The sequence below is a fragment of the Juglans regia genome, chromosome 7, assembly GCF_001411555.2.
Source record: "Juglans regia cultivar Chandler chromosome 7, Walnut 2.0, whole genome shotgun sequence".
NCBI classification, from domain to species: domain Eukaryota; kingdom Viridiplantae; phylum Streptophyta; class Magnoliopsida; order Fagales; family Juglandaceae; genus Juglans; species Juglans regia.
The window spans coordinates 14,122,700-14,143,612 of record NC_049907.1 but is presented as its reverse complement, the minus strand read 5'-3'; the positions used below and the strand labels follow the sequence as shown (position 1 = coordinate 14,143,612).

At 38.5% G+C, this 20,913-nt stretch overlaps 1 protein-coding gene across 1 annotated transcript in view; it reads right to left on the bottom strand.

Annotated features, from left to right (window-relative positions):
* The window catches only part of LOC109013836 (exocyst complex component EXO84B-like), a 30,192-nt gene extending 10,728 nt beyond the window's left edge, over positions 1-19,464 (bottom strand). Inside the window, exons 1-4 of the mRNA XM_018996049.2 lie at positions 19,004-19,464; positions 9,324-9,421; positions 7,242-8,295; positions 5,243-5,758 (exon numbers count right to left, since the gene is read on the bottom strand). Coding sequence (XP_018851594.1) covers positions 5,243-5,758; positions 7,242-8,295; positions 9,324-9,421; positions 19,004-19,150 — 1,815 coding nt within the window. The 5' untranslated portion in view covers positions 19,151-19,464. The remainder of the gene's footprint in view (positions 1-5,242; positions 5,759-7,241; positions 8,296-9,323; positions 9,422-19,003) is intronic.
* Positions 19,465-20,913: the final 1,449 nt, after the last annotated feature.

Below are 20,913 nucleotides of genomic sequence, written 5' to 3'. Positions count from 1 at the left end.
ACATTGTGTATTCTTCTATCCCTGCCGATGGCCTCCCTCATATGCAAAGTGTGCATGAAACTAGTAGGAGGGATCAGGTTCTTATGAAACTACGTTCAGATTTTGAATATGTTCGTTCTCAATTAATGAATAGAGATCCAGTTCCTTCTCTTGATGATTGTTTGGGAGATTTGCTTCGGGAGGAGCAAAGGTTACTTACTCAGAGTACGATGGAACAACAGCTTGCATCTCTTGCTCAAGTGGCATTTACAGCACAAGGAAAATCCAAGGGCCGAGACTATAGCACTACACAATGCTATAGTTGCAAGGGATTTGGTCACATTGCCACCCACTGTCCAAAGAAATTTTGTAACTATTGTAAAACATCTGGACATATTATCAAGGACTGCCCAATCCGACCTCCTCGGAAGCCAGAGAGTGCCTATTCCACCTCTGTTGATATCTCGAGTGCATCCTCTTCTTCAGCCCCTGCTGCTGCCACTCATGCTTCAGCACTTGCTGGTTCCAGTTCTACTACTCTTACTCCCGATAAGGTACAACAAATGATAATTTCTGCATTTTCTGCTTTAGGCATCTCAGGTAAACCAAAGTCCTCCCCTAATTCTTGGCTAATAGATTCTGGTGCCTCAAATCATATGACTAATAATTCCACATTGTTACACAATATGTCCCCTGTCATTCGAAATGTTTTGGTTTCTCCTACTCTCTCCACAAGTTTACTTTCCGTTGGACAGCTTGTTGAAAATAATTGTAATGTCTCTTTTTCATCTTCTGGTTGTGTTGTACAGGATCAAGTGTTTGGGAGGATGATCGCGAGGGGTCCTAAGGAGGGTCGGCTATTTCCAATAAATCCTAGTTCAACTTCTATTGCATCTAGTTCCTTTATTTCTTGTAACGCTGTCAAAATAAGTACTAAAGATTGGCATCGACGTTTAGGGCATCCCAATCCTAATGTACTCCAAACTTTGTTTAAATCTGGTGCTATTGACAATAAAAATTCTGTTTCAATGGAAACAATTTCTTTTGATTGTACCTCTTGCAAACTTGCCAAAAGTAAAGTGCTACCATTCCCACAATCTGGTTCTCATGCTTCTCGGGTGTTTGATATAATTCATAGCGATGTTTGGGGTATATCTCCTGTTATCACATGCTCACTACAAGTATTTTGTTACTTTTATTGATGATTGCAGTAGATTCACTTGGATCTATTTTCTCCGTACTAAAAGTGAAGTATTTTCTGTTTTCAAGGCCTTTCTTGCACTCATTCAGACACAATTTGCTTCCTCTATCAAGGTCTTACGATCTGATTCTGGGGGTGAATATATGTCTCATGAATTTCAGAATTTGCTTCAAGAAAAAGGTACTCTTTCTCAACGTTCTTGCGCATCTACACCACAACAAAATGGGGTAGCTGAGCATAAGAATCGTCATATACTTGATATGGTTCCGACTCTTCTTATTGACTCATCCGTTCCATCTCGTTTTTGGTGTGAAGCATTAGCTACTGCTGTCCATTTAAATAATAGATTGCCCACACCAGTTTTACATAATGTTTCTCCCTATTCCATATTGTCTGGTCACACTCCTAATTATTCTGTTTTGCATATCTTTGGTTGTGTGTGTTTCGTTCATCTTCCACCACATGAAAGACATAAATTGACTACTCAATCTGTTAAGTGTGCTTTTCTTGGATATAGTTCCACTCAAAAAGGATTTCTTTGTTATGATCCTAATGCACGAAGAATTTAAATTTCCAGGAATGTTTTATTTTTTGAAAATCAGCAATTTTTTCTCTCATGTTGATCCTATCTCAACTAGTTTTTCAATTCTTCATGATGGGCCCGAGCCCTTCCCTATGCCCATTCCTGAAACCTCTTCTGCTCCAATGGCTCGGTATAAACCTGGTATTGTCTACACTCGACGTCATAGCACCCCTTTAGCTGAGTCTCCTATGGCTTCGAAAGATTCTCATACTCCGGCACCTAATCCAACATCCACCATATTTCCTGCTGCTTCTATTCCTCAAAAATCTACCCGTGTCTCTCACCTATCAAATCGGTATGGTTTTTCTTCCCCCACTCCTATGATTGCTACATTATCTTCCATTGCTATCCCTTCTTGTTACAAACAGACAATGGAACATGAGTGCTGGCAGCAAGCAATGCAGACAAAACTTGATGCACTTGCGGCTAATTAGACCTGGGATGTGGTACAATGTCCTCCTTCTATCAAACCAATTGGTAGTAATTGGGTATACTCCGTAAGGCTTCGTTCCGATGGCTCACTGGAACGATACAAAGCTAGATTGGTTGCTTTAGGGAATCACCAAGAGTATGGCATAGATTATGATGAGACTTTTGCTCCGGTTGCCAAGATGACTATTGTTCGCTTGTTACTTGCTCTTGCTGCTTCTAAATCTTGGCAATTACATCAAATGGATGTCAAGACTGCATGGCAATCTAAAAGAAGATATCTATATGAAACTTCTATATGGTAAGCCTATTTCCTCTCTTATGGCTGTTTGTATTGAAGAGGTCTTTGTATGGTCTTAAACAAGCTCCTCGAGCTTGGTTTGAGAATTTCACAATACTTTGCTAGGGTTTTCTTTTAAGCAAAGTAAGTATGATGCTTCCTTATTTTGGCACAAGGGCGATGCTGGAGTAGTATTTTTATCGGCATATGTAGATGATATTATCATCTCTGGTTCAGATGGACTTTTGATTCAAAAACTTCAGCAACATCTTCATAATGTGTTTCACATGAAGGATCTTGGGGATCTTACCTACTTTGTAGGTTGGAAGTTAGGTCTCAGCCACATGGTTTATTTCTCAATCAACACAAGTATATTCAAGACCTAATTCAGTTAGGGAGATTGGAAGATACTACTCCAGTTGATACTCCTCAGGAGGTGAATGTTAAGTATAGGAAAGAAGAAGGTGAACTTCTCTCGGATCCTACCTTATATCGTAAGTTGGTTGGAAGCTTGATTTATCTCACCATCACACACCCTGATATTTCCTATGTTGTCTGCACTGTTAGTAAGTTCATGGATTCTCCTCGACATCTTCATTTTGTAGTTGTTCGTCGGATTATTCGCTATCTACTTGGGACTCCTAATTGTGGACTGTTTTTTCCTAAGGGTTCTTCTCTTCAATTAGTTGCCTACAGTGATGCAGATTGGGCTAGATGTCCGGACTCTCGACGTTCTACTACTGGATGGTGTGTCTTCCTTGGGGATTCTCTTATCTCTTAGAAGTGTAAGAAGCAAAATTATGTATTTAAGTCATCTACAGAGGCTGAATATCGGGCAATGTCTGCTACATGTTCGGAAATTATGTGGTTGCGTGGTATTCTTTCAGAGCTTGACTTTGCACAGGCAAATCCCACACCTCTTCATGGTGATAATACAAGTGCCATTCAAATTGTAGCCAACCCATTCAAATTGTAGCCAACCCAATTTTTCATGAACGTACGAAGCACATCGAGGTTGATTATCACTATATCCGAGATGCCTATGAGTCTAAAGCTATCATTCTCCCTCATGTGTCCACTGAATACCAAGTAGCTAATATCTTCACCAAAGCTTTGACTCAACAACATCATCAATGCCTAGTTAGCAAATTGCTACTAGTCGACTCACTAGCATCAATTTGATGGAGGGTACCAAAGGAAAACTAGGGTTTTCTTTAAGATACGGCAGCTAGGCAGCTAATCTCCTATTTTACTGGGTTGCGGCTAAGGTTACATGGCAACTAATCTCCTATTTTACTGGGATACAGCAAAACTGAATTTCAAATAGATTAGGATTTATTTACTAATCTTATCTTGTATTTAAATTAAACTTGTACATATTTAGATAGGATAAAGTCAGGTTAGTTTAGATAAGATAAAGATGTAGTTTGTTGAGATTCAAATTGAATTCTCAATCTTATCTTTGTAATTATTTTTGGAACTATTTTTTATATAATGAGAAGGAAGCACTTCAAAGAGGTATTCGACCAAATCTGACATTTAGAAGTAAGTTTGAGATCGGTTAGCATTGGGTAGCGACCCAAGCCATGTCTTAAACAAAGACAAAAGATTAAGCCCATGGCCCAATCCAACCCAAGACCCTTGTAATGGATCTAACCATATGCATGACCTGAAAACACCCCAGACCCACAACCCAGTTCACCATAAACCACCAAGATCCGACTGCTATAAAAGGAAGAGTGCAAGTCGTAAGGTTTTTAAAGTCATACCGGTAATTAGGGCTGAGTTAAGAGGAATTTTAGAAGTCACAGGAAGCCTTTAGGCGTAGCTGCATGTTTTATATTCGTATTTTATTACACACAAGAAAGTGCTTATTCGATTGTCTGAATTATGATATGTTCCATCAGGTGCCTTGTAACACGTGCATTTAAGTTAATTTTGCATAAGGCTCGAGTTAAGTGACTATGATCATGCATTTTCGCATCATTTTATGTAACTGAAAATTTTCATTTCATAACTGTATATACATGTTCACAAGTATATACATATAGACGATTTTTGCTAGCCCTACATGAACCCTTATTATTAATGTGATGCATATGATATGTGACATGTATGACTGTTGGTTGCCTGATATGTATATAGTATGACTATATATTTTAAATGAATGAAAGATGAGGAAAGGAAAGGCTAAATGGAAAGAAAAGAAATGAAAGGAATGACTGCATGTTTGACTGTTGAGTAAATAAATGATTGTAACTGAAGGACATAATTGTCGTTCAATCAAATTTATAAGAAATGGTTGGTGGACATGGGAGGATCCCATGACCACCAAGGGAGCTCGAGGCCCATCAATTTCTTTTTATCCAGAAACAAGTTGAGTAAAGGCCAATTATGGTATTTGATTATAATTGGGAAGGGCAATAAAAAGTAACAAAAATCAATAAATGTAATGCCCAATCTGATCCAGGGAACGACTCGTAACAAAAAGCTCGTTTTGTGGTTCTGTTGTCATAAGTCATAGTTTGGTCACCTGAAATCTGACAGGCGAAACAACTAATTTATGCAAATTGTGAGCTCTTTACTTTCTAGATGCTTGAATGGCAATAGAATTTATAGATCTGTGCACGGGACCACCTGTGCATGTGTCTACTAACAGAAATGATCGAAACTGTGTACTTTTTCAGTAGACCAGAAACATTAGGATGTTATAGAATGAGAAAGCACAAACTCATCACTTACATAAGTATAAACAAAATAAAAAAAGTACCTGGAATATTGGTGACGGAAACCACTCAAATTCATCCACATTGATATCCGTATTTAGGTACATGTCTGCCGTAAGATTGCTATCACCTTCTTCTGTAAAAATGAGATCTAAAGCATGCTGTTGACAAAAAGTATCCTTTAATCGGTCAACTGAATTCACAAGTCGCTTTTTCCATTCTCTTTGCTCAGGATGACGGTTCTGCCTATCCAGAGGTCTTCTACGATTATCACCCCTGTAAGTAACCTGATTGGGAGGAGATAGTTTCATGGCTGCACGTGGGAGCAGTTCATCCGCTAATAATGATGCATTTGCTAGCAATGCCATCTGCTGAGCTTCAGTCTCAGCCATTCGGACAATTTTATTCCCAGAACTCTCAAAGTTTGCTTCTTCCTCCATTGAACCTGGTAATGCCTTTATGAGCATGCTCACATATGAGTTGAATACTTGAAACAAGCCTTCCAGTGTTTGACCTCCTAACTGCATACTTAGCAGTGGTCCCACGTCCTCGAAGAAATCCTGTACGAGAAAGTGAAAGATACAGCCAAACAGCTAATTGTGGGAATAAAGCACCATAATGGAACCCCCAGACCTCCCCAAAAAGGAAAGAAGAGGCAACAAGCATAATGTCAATCAGAACTCCCCAATAAGCAAGACTCGAGAACAATGGACGGTAAATATATAGAACATTACTGAACACGAACTAGTAGTAACAAATTATACTCCGGATTGTGAAGAAGATATCTTATTGGAAAAGAAGCTACACTTGAATGATACATTAATTGCACACATATTTATACTTTTCTCTGCCCAGGCCACTGAGAATGTTATTTTATTGCATCTCAGAAAGAGAAAAAAGAGGCTTAAAACCAAACAAAATAACAAATAGCATAGGAATGGCCAACCAAGTAAATGCATAGTGTAAGACAAAAAAGACCATAGAAGATGCATACCATATTGATATTTATCTTGCAACAAACTAGATTAAACGACAAGGCTCTCTTCTTGCAGGATGATATGTATAACAATGAAAAGGGAAAAACACACTTCATATAACTACAAGGTGTTTTACACTTTGTATCATAACTACCAAAATTGACATGTTGCACCCTCAAGCTACCAAAATGCTGTAATCTGCTCTCTCATTTAAGATGAGATCATCAAGATTGTATGACATACATATACGTAACACAATCTTGACAAATGTACATCAACGTGTCTCTTAAAACCAAATAGACAAACCATAACACAAGAATAGTCTAACAAGTAAATGCCTAGTGCTAAGACCAAAAAGAGCATAAAAGATGCATATGGTATTGACATTTATATTGCAACAAAAGGAAAGCTAGATTAAATGACAAGGCACTCTTATTGCAGGATGATAAGTAAAATAATAATAATAAAAAGGAATATAGACCTAGCACACTAAACTACTAAGCATTTTACACTACATCCCAAACTAATTAAACTGATATGTTGCATCCTCCAACTATTAAAAATTGAAAAATAGTGAGTGACAATTTTGATGGTTGGATTGTAATGGAGAGTGCACATAACAACTTTTTGCTAGTTTAAGATACAATGTGTCAAATTTAGTAGTTTGGGATGCAAAGTGTGAAGCACCGATAGTTGGAGCACGAAACTTGTCCCCCCCCATGTTGGGAAAATGTTAATAGCTTGAAGAATGTTTAGTGAAAAGAGAGTAAAAACTAAGTTTGTACTTTGCAAAGAGATTAATTTTGCAAAAACTTTTTTTTTATAAGTATTAATTTTGCAAAAACTTATTCAAGACCAAAGGGCGAGGAAGCAACATAATCTTGTATCGTATATCAATACCATCAATCTTGTCCTCAACACAGAAGGGGAAATTTCATTGACTACACAAATGCGTGCATAATGGAATGGAATGCACACAAACACACACATAGGTACATGAGAGAGAGAAAGAGAGAGATGACAAATCAGTTATTTGAAACTTTGGCCGGAAACGTATATAGTTCACCTGGACCATCAAATTGAACCGATGGGCACTACTTGTAAGTTTATGTTGAAACGCTGTTGCACTGCCAAGGGATGTGCTTGAAGGCCTGCCAGATTGACGTGTAGCTGGAGGGCATGTGAGTATCCAATCATCAGCAGCAGCCAGAGCAGCAGTGCTCTCTTCAATTCTTTTTAAATTAGCATCCAGTGCTTGTTCAACGCTGGGCCTAAAGAGCCTCAAGAGCATAGGACAAAGAGCCAAGCCACGAGCTTCCAACAATGAACAATGGCCTATTGCTATCTGAACACACTCTGCAGCAGCTCTTAAACCTCCAGCTGCTGCTGATGAAGCTAATGCATATCTTTTAACGAGAAGTGCAAAAGCCTCTGTTTGCTTTGTAGCCCACATGACAAGCTCAGAAGTATAAGCGGGTTCCTGACCAAAAATAGCCAACGAATCACTTGCAGCTTGAGCAATAGCAGAGAACACCAGCTGTGAGAGAGCAGCAGTATATGCTCCTCCATATGAGGTGCTTGATGGGCGAAGGCCTTGCGTATTATACTGATATCTTTGTAAATGTGCATTAAGTAGCAAACTGTGAGCACGAGGGCCATCTCCAAGCTGTTTAAGAGCTGATATAGCTTCACGAAGTTCGTCACCACGCGTGGAAGGCTGACAAGCAGCTTCAGCAAGCTGGTCAGCTAACTTTTGTCTACGCTCAATAATAGAGGTCTGTAGAGACATTAGTACAGCTGGGGTTAGTGTTTTCATTTGTTTTGCTTCAGAAGCTACACGCTCTCCTTCACTGAGGGCAGCCAAAGCTTCATCCACTCTCCTCTCAGCTAACAGAACATCCAATAGATCAGGGAATTCTATCAACCATTTCTCCAGTTCTGAAGGTTCGCTGCCTTCATAAATATATAAACTGTTAACTGCTGAACCTTTTGCAACGGGGACAGATAAGGAATCAATGTGGACTCCCTCAGACAAACCATGAATTAAAGCAGCCTGAGTAGATAGCAGGTTTCTGATCGAAGAAAGCTCCCCCTCTAAATCTGAGATCTCTTTGGATGTGCTGTAAGAAGTACACATTACTTCCACTACAATATATACTGAATCAACATATTAAGTACTGCTATTGATTTCGGCTAACTCAGATCTTAACTAATGATAAGACAAGTAATAATATTGAGGTAACCCCAGAAAAATATAAAAAGACTGCAAGGTTAAAACAGTACGTAAAGATACTAAAAGTTAATATACTTGCACCATTTACAAAAAGCTGAATATGTGTGTTGGGGCAGTGGGAGGAAAATTTTTGCCAGCAGAATGCTAACTTCTATCAATTATTTGATTAAAAAATATCTGAAAATAAAACAAAGTTCCCAACTATTCCCCAAAAGCAACTTCTTTCGAGGCATCCACATTTCCTATGGATGCCCTAGTTCGTTCTAAGATATTTTGCCTTTTACTCCTATTCTTCATCCATTTAATCATTTGCATTGGAAGTATGCAAGGTCAAAGATGTTACAATGGCCACCACCAAATTAAAGTTAATAACGGAGTACATTTTACACTAAGGGTGCTACAAAAGTATGTGAGACATATACCACAAGAAAGGTATTCAACTGGGCAGAGCAATATTGACAAAATTCTCACCACTTTTTTTCCACATAATCTCAATAGTTTCATATACTTCTTAAAATAAAGCAAACCAAAGTGTTATTAGTGAAAAGAACATTGGCAGTAGCCTATATCAGCAAGTAGTATTAAATTTTAGAAGTTAAATGAGGAAAAACCATGAGTCAACATAGTCATCGAAGTAGCAGTAAGCATTAATTTAATAAAACCAACAAAAGCAACTCTTTGAGAAGAAGTAGAAGAAGAAGAAGAACTGGACACAACATATTGAAACAATATTGCACAGAACAAAACAAAATGCCCATAGAGCTGTAAAGCAATTAAAGAAGCACATCAATACGTGAAGACAAGGTTGCCATTGTTTTACAACAAAGCCAAAAGGCTCAGAAGGTGCATTAAACAATTTACTCAATGTGATCTTGACCATTTTTAATATTAATAAACAGATAAACAATAACTCACCGTATGAAGGCGGCATAATTAGCATAGACACTTCTTCGCATTTCTTCAGCAGAAGCTCTTTTGAGATCTAAAAGGTACGAACATAATTGCTTTATATCCTACAAATAGCAGCAGATATTATCACAAGAGGTTTCCGATGTTATTTTAAACAAAAGAAATGTTGTTTCTTGATATGAGGAATTAGGTTGACAAAATTACTCCTAAAAGCAGTAGAACGAAACTTTAGTGCATCTTAAATAGTTTGTATGCCAAGTATAACTATTGTATAAGACTAATTGGCATAACAAATTAGTACGAGTCATTAACTAAATAATGCAGACTTCAGGAGGCAAAAGAAATCCACAAAAATAAAAAAACACAAAAAATTGGCCAACTAAGATGTTTCACCAGCTTGGAACTTGCAAAAATCATTCAGGAAGAAAAAGGAAGAAGAAAATACTATATGGAATACATGTAGCACAACTTTTTTTATTGGTAAGGTAAAGTTTTAATGAATCAAATAAATAGGTGTAGCCTAAGTACATAGGAAGTATACAAAAGAGAACACCTAGTACAAGCTAGGGGCTAGAAAATGATACAGGAAAGTCATGAAACCCAGCTCCATTGAATACAATAACAAAAGCCCAAAGAAATAATGTATAAAAGTAAACACCTAAGCTCATCCAAAAATGCCCTATCTTCAAAGCTCTGGCCATTCCTTTCAAGCCAAATACACCACATTAGACATAAATGAATCATTTTCCTAACCACAGAAATTTGGGGATTGATTTGAAGCCATTCCCAACAAGCAAAGAGATCCACCACCCTCCTAGACATCAGCCATCCAAATCCGGTCCTACTAAAGATCTCATCCAATAACACCCTTGACACCTCACAATGAAGTAATATATGATCCACAGATTCTTCACTTTTCCTACACATATAGCATCAATCCATAACAATAAGTCCATGCTTCCTTAAAAAAAAAAAGTCCATGCTTCCTTAAGTCATCCATTTTCAATATTTTCCCGAGAGAGGCAGTCCAACCGAAGAAATCAAATGAAATGAGATTAGTATTCATATTGACTATCTTGGATTTTATATTTGACTTGGGTATGGTGGACATCCCTCTCATGGGTGGAGCGTAGACGTGGTCAAACAATCAAGCATGGTCTAGATTGGACAGGTTTTTTGTCCCCTCAAATAGGGAAACCCATTATTCGTGTCAGAAAAGACTAACTCGCCTATGCTCGGATCATTTTCCTATCTTGTCGGATTGTGAAAGTATTCGTGGAGGGCATAGGTATTTCAAATTCGAGAATATGTAACTGAAAACTAAAGGCCTTGTCGAAGGATTAGGCAATGGTGGTCCTCCTATCTAATCCATGGCACCCCAAGTTTTGTTTTTGCAGGTAAGCTGAAAGCTTTGAAAAGAGATCTCAAGATATGGAATCCACAAGTTTTTGGAGACAGGCGATCGGAAGAAGTCTTTATTGGAGGAATTACAGGAGGTAGAGAGGGTAGAGGAGGGTCGGGCACTATCTATAGATTTTTGGCACCATGAAATCTCCTCCAATAAGGTATTTGGAGGAGATCGAAGCATGGAGTGTTTCCATATAGTGGCCAATTCCCATAGTCCTCAACATTGAGATGTTGAGATGTTAAACGTTGATGGTGCTATGTCGACAGAGCTTCCAATGATTCAAGAGCATGTTGCTGGTTTTTTTTTAACAATTACTAACCGAGTAGGTAGTGTGGTTGCCAAAACTCGATGGACTATCATTTGAGAATAGTGAGCAGCAAAGTGTTGCCTGGCTGGTAAGGCCTTTCGATGAGAGGTGGTGAAGGATGATTTGATGAAGGTTTTCCAAGAATTTTTCTAATTTAGTAAGTTCGAGAAAAGTCTCAATGCCACTTTTATTGCGCTTATTCCCAAGAAGGTTGGGGCTTTGAATGTTAAAGATTTTCGGCCTATTAGTCTTGTGAATAGGGTGTATATGATTATCTCCAAGGTCTTAGCAAACCCCTTGGTGGAGGTCTTGGAAGGATTATTTTGAGACCCCAAAACGCCTTTCTAAAGTGAAGACAAATATTGGATTCAGTACTAAGTGCCAATGAATGTTTAGATAGCAGACTAAAATATGGAGAACAGGATGTTTATGCAAGCTGGATATGGAGAAAGCTTACGATCATGTTAACTGGGACTTCCTACTATATTTGCTTGGAATGTGAGGATTTAGGGAGAGATGGTGCTCATGGATTAGATATTGCATCTCGACTGCGAGGTTCTTGGTTTTGGTGAATGCCAGTCCAGCTGGTTTCTTTACCAGTTCACGCAATCTAAGACAAGGTGATCCACTGTCCCCGCTTCTCTTTGTTGTTGTTATGGAGGCGCTTCGCAAAATAATATCCGTTATGGTTGACAATGGCTTTATGGCTGGAGTTTCGATTGGTGACACCAATTGGGACACTCTTAACATTTCTTATTTGTTGTTTGTAGATAACACTTCGATATTTTATAAGGTAGACCAAAATCATATGCGTTCTTTAAGGGCACTCCTACTTTGCTTCGAAACTGTGTCCAGATTGAAAGTGAATCTATCCAAGTCGGAGTTGGTTCCAGTTGGAAACGTTCATAATCACTAGTAGCTGGACAACATTCTTGGATGCAACGTCTCTTCATTTCCCATGAAATACCTTGGCCTTCCTTTAGGGGCCTCTTTCCGGGCTAGATTTATATGGGATAAAATAATAGAGAAGATTGAACACAGATTTGCAGGCTGTAAGAGATTGTATTTGTCAATAGGTGGTAGGACCACCCTAGTCAAGAGCATGCTATCCGATTTACCAACTCATTTTTTCTTATCTTTGTTCCCAATTCCGGCTAGTGTGGCAATCCGAATAGAGAAACTTCAATGTGATTTTCTTTGGAGTGGGTCGGGGGACGAGTTTAAGTTCCACCTGGTCAAGTGGGATAAGGTTTGCTATCCAATTTCTACTGGTGGGTTGAGAATTAGAGACTTAAGGGTATTCAATCGAGCTCTTCTTAGAAAATGGTTTTGGCGGTATAACATGGGGAGGGAAGCTTTATGGAAGTTGGCAATTGATTTTTAAGTATGGGTGTATGTTGGAGGGAGTGGAGTACTAGGGAGATACAAGGGATGTATGGAGTGTGAGTTTGGAAACACATTCGAAGAGGTTTTTTTTTTTTTTGTTTTGGGGGGGGGGGGTTATGCTCGACACACTAGGATCGTGATGGGTGATGAATCTAGAATACAGTTCTGGCATGACTTATAGTGTGGAAATCGAGCCCTTAAGGACACATTCCCTATAGTTTTCATGATTGCTTGTGAATAGGAAGCATCCGTGATGACTCTCATGGAGATGTCTGGTGGCTCAATCCAATGGAATGTGAACTTTATGAGAGTGGCCCATGATTGGGAAGTTGAAAGCTTTGCTGATTTTTTCAGAACCTTGTATGCCAAGAGATTGAGCACTCAGGGAATGGATAAGTAAGTTCTGGTGGATAGCCGCTAGAAAAGGCGCTTTTTCTGTCAGCTTCTTTTATAAGACCCTCATCAATCCGTAACATATCTTCCATGGAAAAGTATTTACAGAAATAAGGTGCCTCTTAAGGAAAACTTTTTTGCTTTGACAGCTTCTCTGAGCAAGAATTTGATTATGGATGACCTACGAAAATGTCGGGTAATTATTGTGGATTGGTGTTGTATGTGCAAAAAGAATGGTGAGACTGTGGATCATCTTCTACTGCATTGTGAGGTCGCTAGATCACTTTGGGATAATGTTTTTAGAAGATTGGAGTTAGCCTAGGTTATGCCTACTATGGTCGCTGAGATTCTGGCCAGTTGGAAGAATTTGGGCAAAATTCCACAAACCTATATGTATTCTTTGGTGCCTATGGAAGGAGCAGATTGATCAGACTTTTGAAGATAAAGAGCAAACATTGGAGGAGATTAGATTGCTCTTTGTTAAAAGTTTGTTCCTATGGGCGAATGTTGTATATTGTAAAGGCCTAGATTTTCATGAGTTTCTTGTTTCTCTCTCTTCCTCTTAACTAGGTGTAAACTCTTGTATATCCCCGGTGTACTTGGGTTATGCCTATTCTTATTAATATAATCTATTACTTATCAAAAAAAAAAAAAAAAGCAGCCCCAAAGGAAGACCCAGGTATTTCATCAATAAAGAACCCACCTTCCAACCCAAAGTACTTGCCAAACCTCTAATATTGTGCACAACACCCATCGGAACCATCTCGGACTTCCCAAGGTCCACCTTTAGGCAGGAGGGTCAGAAAAGGGTTTTAAAGGAGGTCACTCATGCAAAAAGGTTTTAAGGAGGGGGCGCCCCAATTTGAAACCATCCGTTGATTTCTCACAGTCTTCATAACACCAATCATTTTGTTCTCTTAATATATGCCACGTTAGGCAGGACGGAGTCAATGTCCAAAAAGTTTCACAATGGTGGAGATCAAACTATCCTTTACAATATGCAAGTAGATCCACCAAACTTAAAGGAATAAACCAAAGCCACCCCAAATAGATGAGAAGTATGATAACACAAAGCATTTTTCAAATTCACAATGAAGCAAAAAATGGTCAAAAGATTGCCCACATCTATTGCACATACAACACTACTCAATTAGCAATAAACATTTGTTCTTAAATTATCCAAAGCAAAAATCTTTTCTAAGGGTAGCTATCCAAAAAAAAATCATCCTTTGTAGAGCTTTAGTCCTACGAATACACCAACAAGAAAAGGAAGGTCTAGCATGAGGATACAATGCATCATAAAAGGATTTGACCTCAATGACTCCATGTTTAGAAGGGTTCTAGCCGATCTACTCTTCTCCAATATCTATATATATATATATATAGCCGATCTAATCTCTCTCTCTCTCTCTCTCTCTATATATATATATATATAGATATATATATATATATATATATAGACACACACACACAGATTGTCTTCTCTGCCTCTCATCTGTATAGAATATAATTGATATGGGAAGGAAATAAAAAGATAAAATATGTTGGGATTGTTTGGAAACACATCCCATCTCATCTCAAATTTTTTCATAATTTCTTTCTCAAACATAACTCAAACACAAACACTTTTCAATTTCAAATTTTCAACTTTTTCATCTAATCATTACAATTTTCTCAAACTTACAAACAAAACACAAAAAACTGTTCAACTTTTTCAAATCCCAAAACAAAATAATATTCTAATAATATTTTTAACTTTATAATATTTTTATTCAACTATTTTTCTCTCATTTTCCAAAACCCAATAAAACATCTTAACTCAAACCATTTCATTACTATTCACAAACCATTTTACTACTATTCACAGATTTCTCATCTCATCTCATTCCCCAAACACCCCTTTAGTCTTAAACACGTACTGAAGGAGACACCATTTGTTGAGAACCATCAAAGACGTAAATTATCTGCCACCACTATTATCTTAGAACAGAAAATGTTAAATAATTATGGAAAAGCTTCTTTGAGATCAATTAGCGCACCACACATCATGCCAAAAGAGAATACTAGAACAATCTACCATGTTTATTTTTTGATAATTAGGAAATTTATTAATATGAATAAAAGAATAGGCAAAACCCGAGTACACAGGACTAATGTATACAAGAGTGAGTGCCTAGCTAGGTGGAGAAGAAATAGATACAAGAAAATCCTGAGCATTAAGACCATATGGACCATTCTCCTCATTCGACCACCACCCACCCCATGAAGTACTGTATTTAGTATCCACTACCACCAGTCACAAGCTTTCTCTCTCATTTGCACAGCCTCATAAACTTTTAGCCAATAAGCCTTGAACCCCAAACCTCCTGCAGATAAAGGTGAATAGGCCTTGAACCAATGAACCAAATGAAACTTTGATTCTTCCCCAAACCATTCCAACAGAAATCTCTCTATAACTTCTCTAATCGATTGGAAAAACAAACCGGTAGGGGAAAAAGAGGCATAAATAAGTGGGTAAGTTGGAGAAAGTGTTTTTAACCAAGGTTAGTCAACCACCCTTAGATAAATACATTATTCTACTTAAAAGCATGAATTAAAGCATTTATTAATAAGTGATAATGCTTTGTTAAAAAGCACAAAAGGCACAACCTAAGTACATAGGAAATCTACAACAGAGACGCCTATCTTCTTTTCTTGAATGAAAAGGGTGGGAGGAAGAAACCAAAGGTGGCTTCCCTACCTAGGCGTGACCATAGTAACCCCCTAGCCACTAGGACTTGGACACGAAGGGCCTAGACGATGGAAAGCCACAGGCGCTCTCTCAAGTCGAGTTCGAACCATACCTTAAACCTCCAGCCTCACTAGGGAATTCAATAAATCCTTAAGCGGCTATACCAATAGTCTAAAGTGAATCCATATTCAGATTCAAACCAAATACCTAGTACATGTCAAACCACTTGGGAGTAACCCAAGGACCATTGAGCCACCACCCTTGGTGGTAGAAGAGACGCCTATCTGGAAGAAGATAAAGATACAAGAAAGTCATGTAGAATTAGAACGTTAAGGCCTTGTTTGGAATTTAGATTGAACTGAATTTTTTTTTCATACGTAAAAAATATTATATATCAAAAGAGAAAACAAGTACATTGAATGTATACAAGAAAACACATTGCCCAAAATGACCCAAAAAGCTCCTAATGACCCAAAAATTCCGTGAAAAAAAAAACCCAAAATACACCAAACCAGTCCCCAACCCTTGCTTCTCGTAGAACTAAAACTCTACCCGAACACCTAACCCCAAACCCTTGATTCCCCGTCTTCACAATGTCCTCCCTTTAGACTTCCCTCTAGTTGAGCTACCACCCTTAACTTCATAGTTGATTGCCCAAGAAAGGCGTTGTAACTCCCTGCTTTTCTTGAAACTTTTGGTTTCAAGCGCATAGCTTGCCTCAATCGCAGTGATTAGTTCATTGAATTGGTCTTCACATCCTCCATGTGAAATTCACACAAACTGCTAAATCTCGTTAACTTTAGGCAGAATCCAGTCCGCTATTGGTGGAAGAGACACTAGGGGAGCAACATAATCCCTAGACATGGTATCCAATTGCACTCCCGACTCTAGACATTCATCTACATGAGGCACCAACGCCAAACCCTTTAATTCTCCAGCAACACCATTGGTTCGCTCCAATGGTATCATGGTCCCTATTGGAGATTCTGGGGGTGACAGCAAGTCCCTTCACTTCTGGGGTTCCTACCTCTCCTTCAGACCTTGGCACACTATTTTCCTTCAACTCTAACGAGGGAGCTTCAAGGACCAAGGGTGTAGCACTAACTATCGGTCTATCCTGTGTTACATGAGGCGAATGATATTCCATTACTGATGTCTCTACGCCAATACCCGATGTAGACCTTGCTTCAAACAACCCGGATTTCCTTTTGACCCTCCATACTCTCCTGGATCTAGAAATAAGGACAGAGCTGAATCCAATCTTCCGTTTTCCTTTAACTGGGTTTAAATTATTCGGGCCTATCTTGTTTCGGCTGAACTGAGTTGAACTCAATTCAATCTAATTTTAAGCTGAGTCTAAAATCCAAACTCTCAACTCTCAAATCACTAAACTCATCTCAACTCAACTCAAAACCTCTTTACACGTGTGACCCACAACCTTTTTCAGCTCAACACCTCTTTACACGTGAGATCCACAACCTTTTTCAACTTCTCATAAATACATATAAACACATCTTAACATCCAAACACATATAAACTCATCTTAGGTGGGTCCCACAAAACTCACTACACCATCTCAACTCACTACTATTTATAAAGAATTCCATTCATCTCAACTCAGCTCAACATCCAAATGGGGGCCTAAATGTTATGGAAATAGTCCAAGACAAAAGAGTATTGATTGAAAAAAGGTTTTCAGCTCCTCCAACTTCCTTTCATGATCCTCAAAGATTTTGTCATTCTTTTCCTTCCAAATGCACCAAATGAGGCAGGTAGGAACCATCTTCCACACATCTGCAATTTGCAGGCTGCCACCTAACCCTCTCTACAAATAAAATAGATCTACAACTCTTCTGGGCATGACCCAATCCAATCCCATCCGACTGAGGAAGTCACTCTACATTGCACTTGTAGTCTCACAATGAAGTAGAAGATGATCAATAGACTCCCTCCTCCTCTTACACATACAACACCAATGGTCCACCATGATGTGTCTCTTCCATAAATTTTTCATAGTGTGAATCTTCTCTAAAGAGGTCATCTGCACACAAAACGCAGCTCTCAAGGAAACCATTGTCCGCCAAACATTCTTTCACAGAAATGGGTTACTATCATGAGGATTAAGGGTAGTATAGAAAGAACAAATGCTGAATATCCCACTTTTCGGTGGGACCCAGAGTATCTTGTCTTCACCTTCTCTTCTCAATCTAGTGGAATAGAACTAAAACATCCACCCTAATCTTGCACCTCTTTGATGAAGCTTATATTCCATTGAAGATAATCGCTATAAATCTTCAAATTTTCCGCTAGCGAAGCATCTTAAGTATGAGCACCCCTATAAACGTAGGGAAAAACTTCTACGATCCCACCTTGTGGGGCCCTTGGACTCCAATGGAACACACCCACCCACAAGCATCCATATCTAGAATCCACTACTATTCTCCACAGGTCGTCTCTCTCTTTCTTTCTTTTTTTATAATTAATAAGAGTTTTATTATCATAAATAGGCATAGCCCAAGTACACAGGAAGTATACAAGAGGAAATACCTACATGTAGTGACTAAAAAGATAGAAAAAACTGGATAAACTCCAACACATCATCCCCATTCATTACATTAGCCTTAGCCCAAAGACATAGATTTTTAAAGAAAAATTCCCTAATTTCATCCAACGATCGTTCTTTGTCTTCAAAACATCTCCCGTTCCTTTCTGCCTCTCTCATTCTATTAACACCAAAGACACTACCTCAATAATGCATGGTTAAACCTTAGCATATTCCGAAATCCAAAGCCACCCTTAGAAATTGGAGAACATATCTTGCCCAACTCCCAAAGTGATGCTTTGCCTCTTGCCCTAAAAACCCCACAATGGAAGTCCCTCTATAACTTTTCGATGTGATTGGCTGCACTAGCAGTGAGTGAAAAGAGAGACATGAAATATGTAAGCAAGTTCGACAAAGTGCTTTAAAATCAATGTAATCCTACCACCTTTAGAACTTAATACGGGCTCATACAATACCTTAAAATAATAAGCTTAATCCAATAGGGTGGATTATATCAATCATTTCCTTTAAAATAGGCAATAATTAAACCTAGAAAGAAACAAATATGATGTAACCCTCCTTGCCAACGAGTGTTAAATGATGCCGCTTTAATCTGTTACAACTAAAGTAGTCTTGTTATAATATCCAAACACACTAATTCCATCCCAAACATATTGTTCTCAAAATATTTCAAAATATAAGAAACAAATAAGCTTTCTTCTCCAAAGATAAATTCATGAAAGTAATGCCGTTCACATCATCTAATAAAAGAAACGAACTAAAGAACCAAAAGAATGATGCAGCTATTAAGTCCTTAAAAAACCAAGCCCAAATATTAAAAGACCAAAAGAATGATGGTTATTCCAGAAACGTTTTCTCAGGAACTAACAGCTAAAACAAAGGAGCCAAGGAAACGAACCTTCTCGTTCAGAGAACAGCGGGACTGGACGAAGGCATCGGCGTTGAAGTTATCAGATTTGAAGAGACCGAGACTCTCCTCAAGTTTCGGGCCGTTCTCTTTCGCCACCGCCGAGCCTCTGGACCGAGCCGTCTTTGCCGTAGCCATAATAATTATACGATTATCGCTCTCTCTCAGGCACTCGTTCTTCGGTTTAAAAGGAGTATGGGATTGGATCAGCAGCAAAATTCAAGGGCCAAGATGTTGGATCCGAGAATAAAATCGGGATTCCAAATGATTATCTGTAAGGAAGCAGAGCTGTCGAGGAGGGGTAGGAGTAGCCGGAATTGCAAGACATCAGAGCTCCGTCCGTTAATTACTTTCTTGATTCTTCCTCGATTGCTAGTCGCTGCTCTCAATACTAGTTTTCGAGTCGTTCGCATTTTTTTTCCTCATTTTTTCTGAGCTGTCATTTGTATTTCTCTTCCAAAATAACTTTTTCTTTTTTAATACGGTGTATGTTCGTAAGTTTAAGTTTTTTATTTGGACAATCGGATTATATTGATTAATGCTACAGAACAGTCACTATAACTATGCACACATTACACACACTACATAGCTATATGCCTGACTAAGAAATTAATTTTTTTTATTCTCTTTCCTCACTCTCTCTCTCTCTCTCTCCTCTGGCCCGATTCTCCCCACGCCCGATTCTCCTTCAGCCCAGCTCGGAGCCGTCATGTGCCGTCCAGCCTTACTGCCACCATCGGCGAGTCTCCCCGATCTCCTCCACACGCAGCTCTCTCTCTCTCTCCTACGATAACCCAACCGAAATGGGTTTCACCTATTTCTTTTCACTTGCGCCCCCGTACGCTACCACCCAGGCCACCGCACCTCCACCACCTCTCGCAGACCCAGCCACCACGAGCCCCCCTTCTCCCTCTCTATCACACACACGCAAACGACCCATAAAATGGGTTTCATACGAGCTCGGGCTCGGGGCTACCGACGGCCCTATCGTCACCGTGCGTCGGTTCTAACCCCACCGAGCACCTCCCCTGACCACCCCGACTCCTTCCCGAGCACCTTCGAGCCAGCCAAGCCCTCCACCTCTCTCTCGGTCTCGCCCTCCACCTCTCTCTCGCTCTCCACCTCTCATCCATCATCTCTCTCTCTCTCTCTCAGCTCGGTTTGGATGATATGTGAGATATATGTGGTTTGGATGATGCCACGTAGGGTGTGCAAAATGGCTACTCCTAAACAGTGGCTACTCCCCAAATTAATTCTATAATTTGTCAGGTCATTAAGCTCTTGACCAAAATAACAGATTTTGAGTATGCTTTTTATTAACAATTTGATAACGAGGTGATCCCTTTATAGTGCATTTTATGTTTGGTTGGTTGAGTATCTCAATCGATCTCAAATTAATTATTGATGGGATTCACTTATTTTTTAATTTTTTATAAAAAAAAAAAACTAAATTCATCTCAATCTACTTCATACTTTTACACATATTTTAACTTATTTATATTCAAACATATTTCAATAGAATCCACAAAACACTACTATTCACAAATCAATTTAGATCTTCTCAGCATTCAAACGTAACATTATGTATCAAAATGCCACTTTTTCCATTATTTCTTCCTCTTCTAAGACCTTGTTTAGAAGCACAATAATTTTAGATATTTCGTTCCCAAATATCACTCAAATATAAGATATTTTTTAATTTCAAATTTTTTACTTTTTCATCTAATTATTACCTAATTATTATAACTTTTTTAAACTTCCAAACAAAACATAAAAAATAATACAACTTTTTCAAATTTTGAAAAAAAAAATAATAATAATAAATTATATTCAAAAAATTTTTAACTTTATAATATTTTTATTCAAATTTTTCTTTATCTTTTCTTAAACCCTCTTCACAT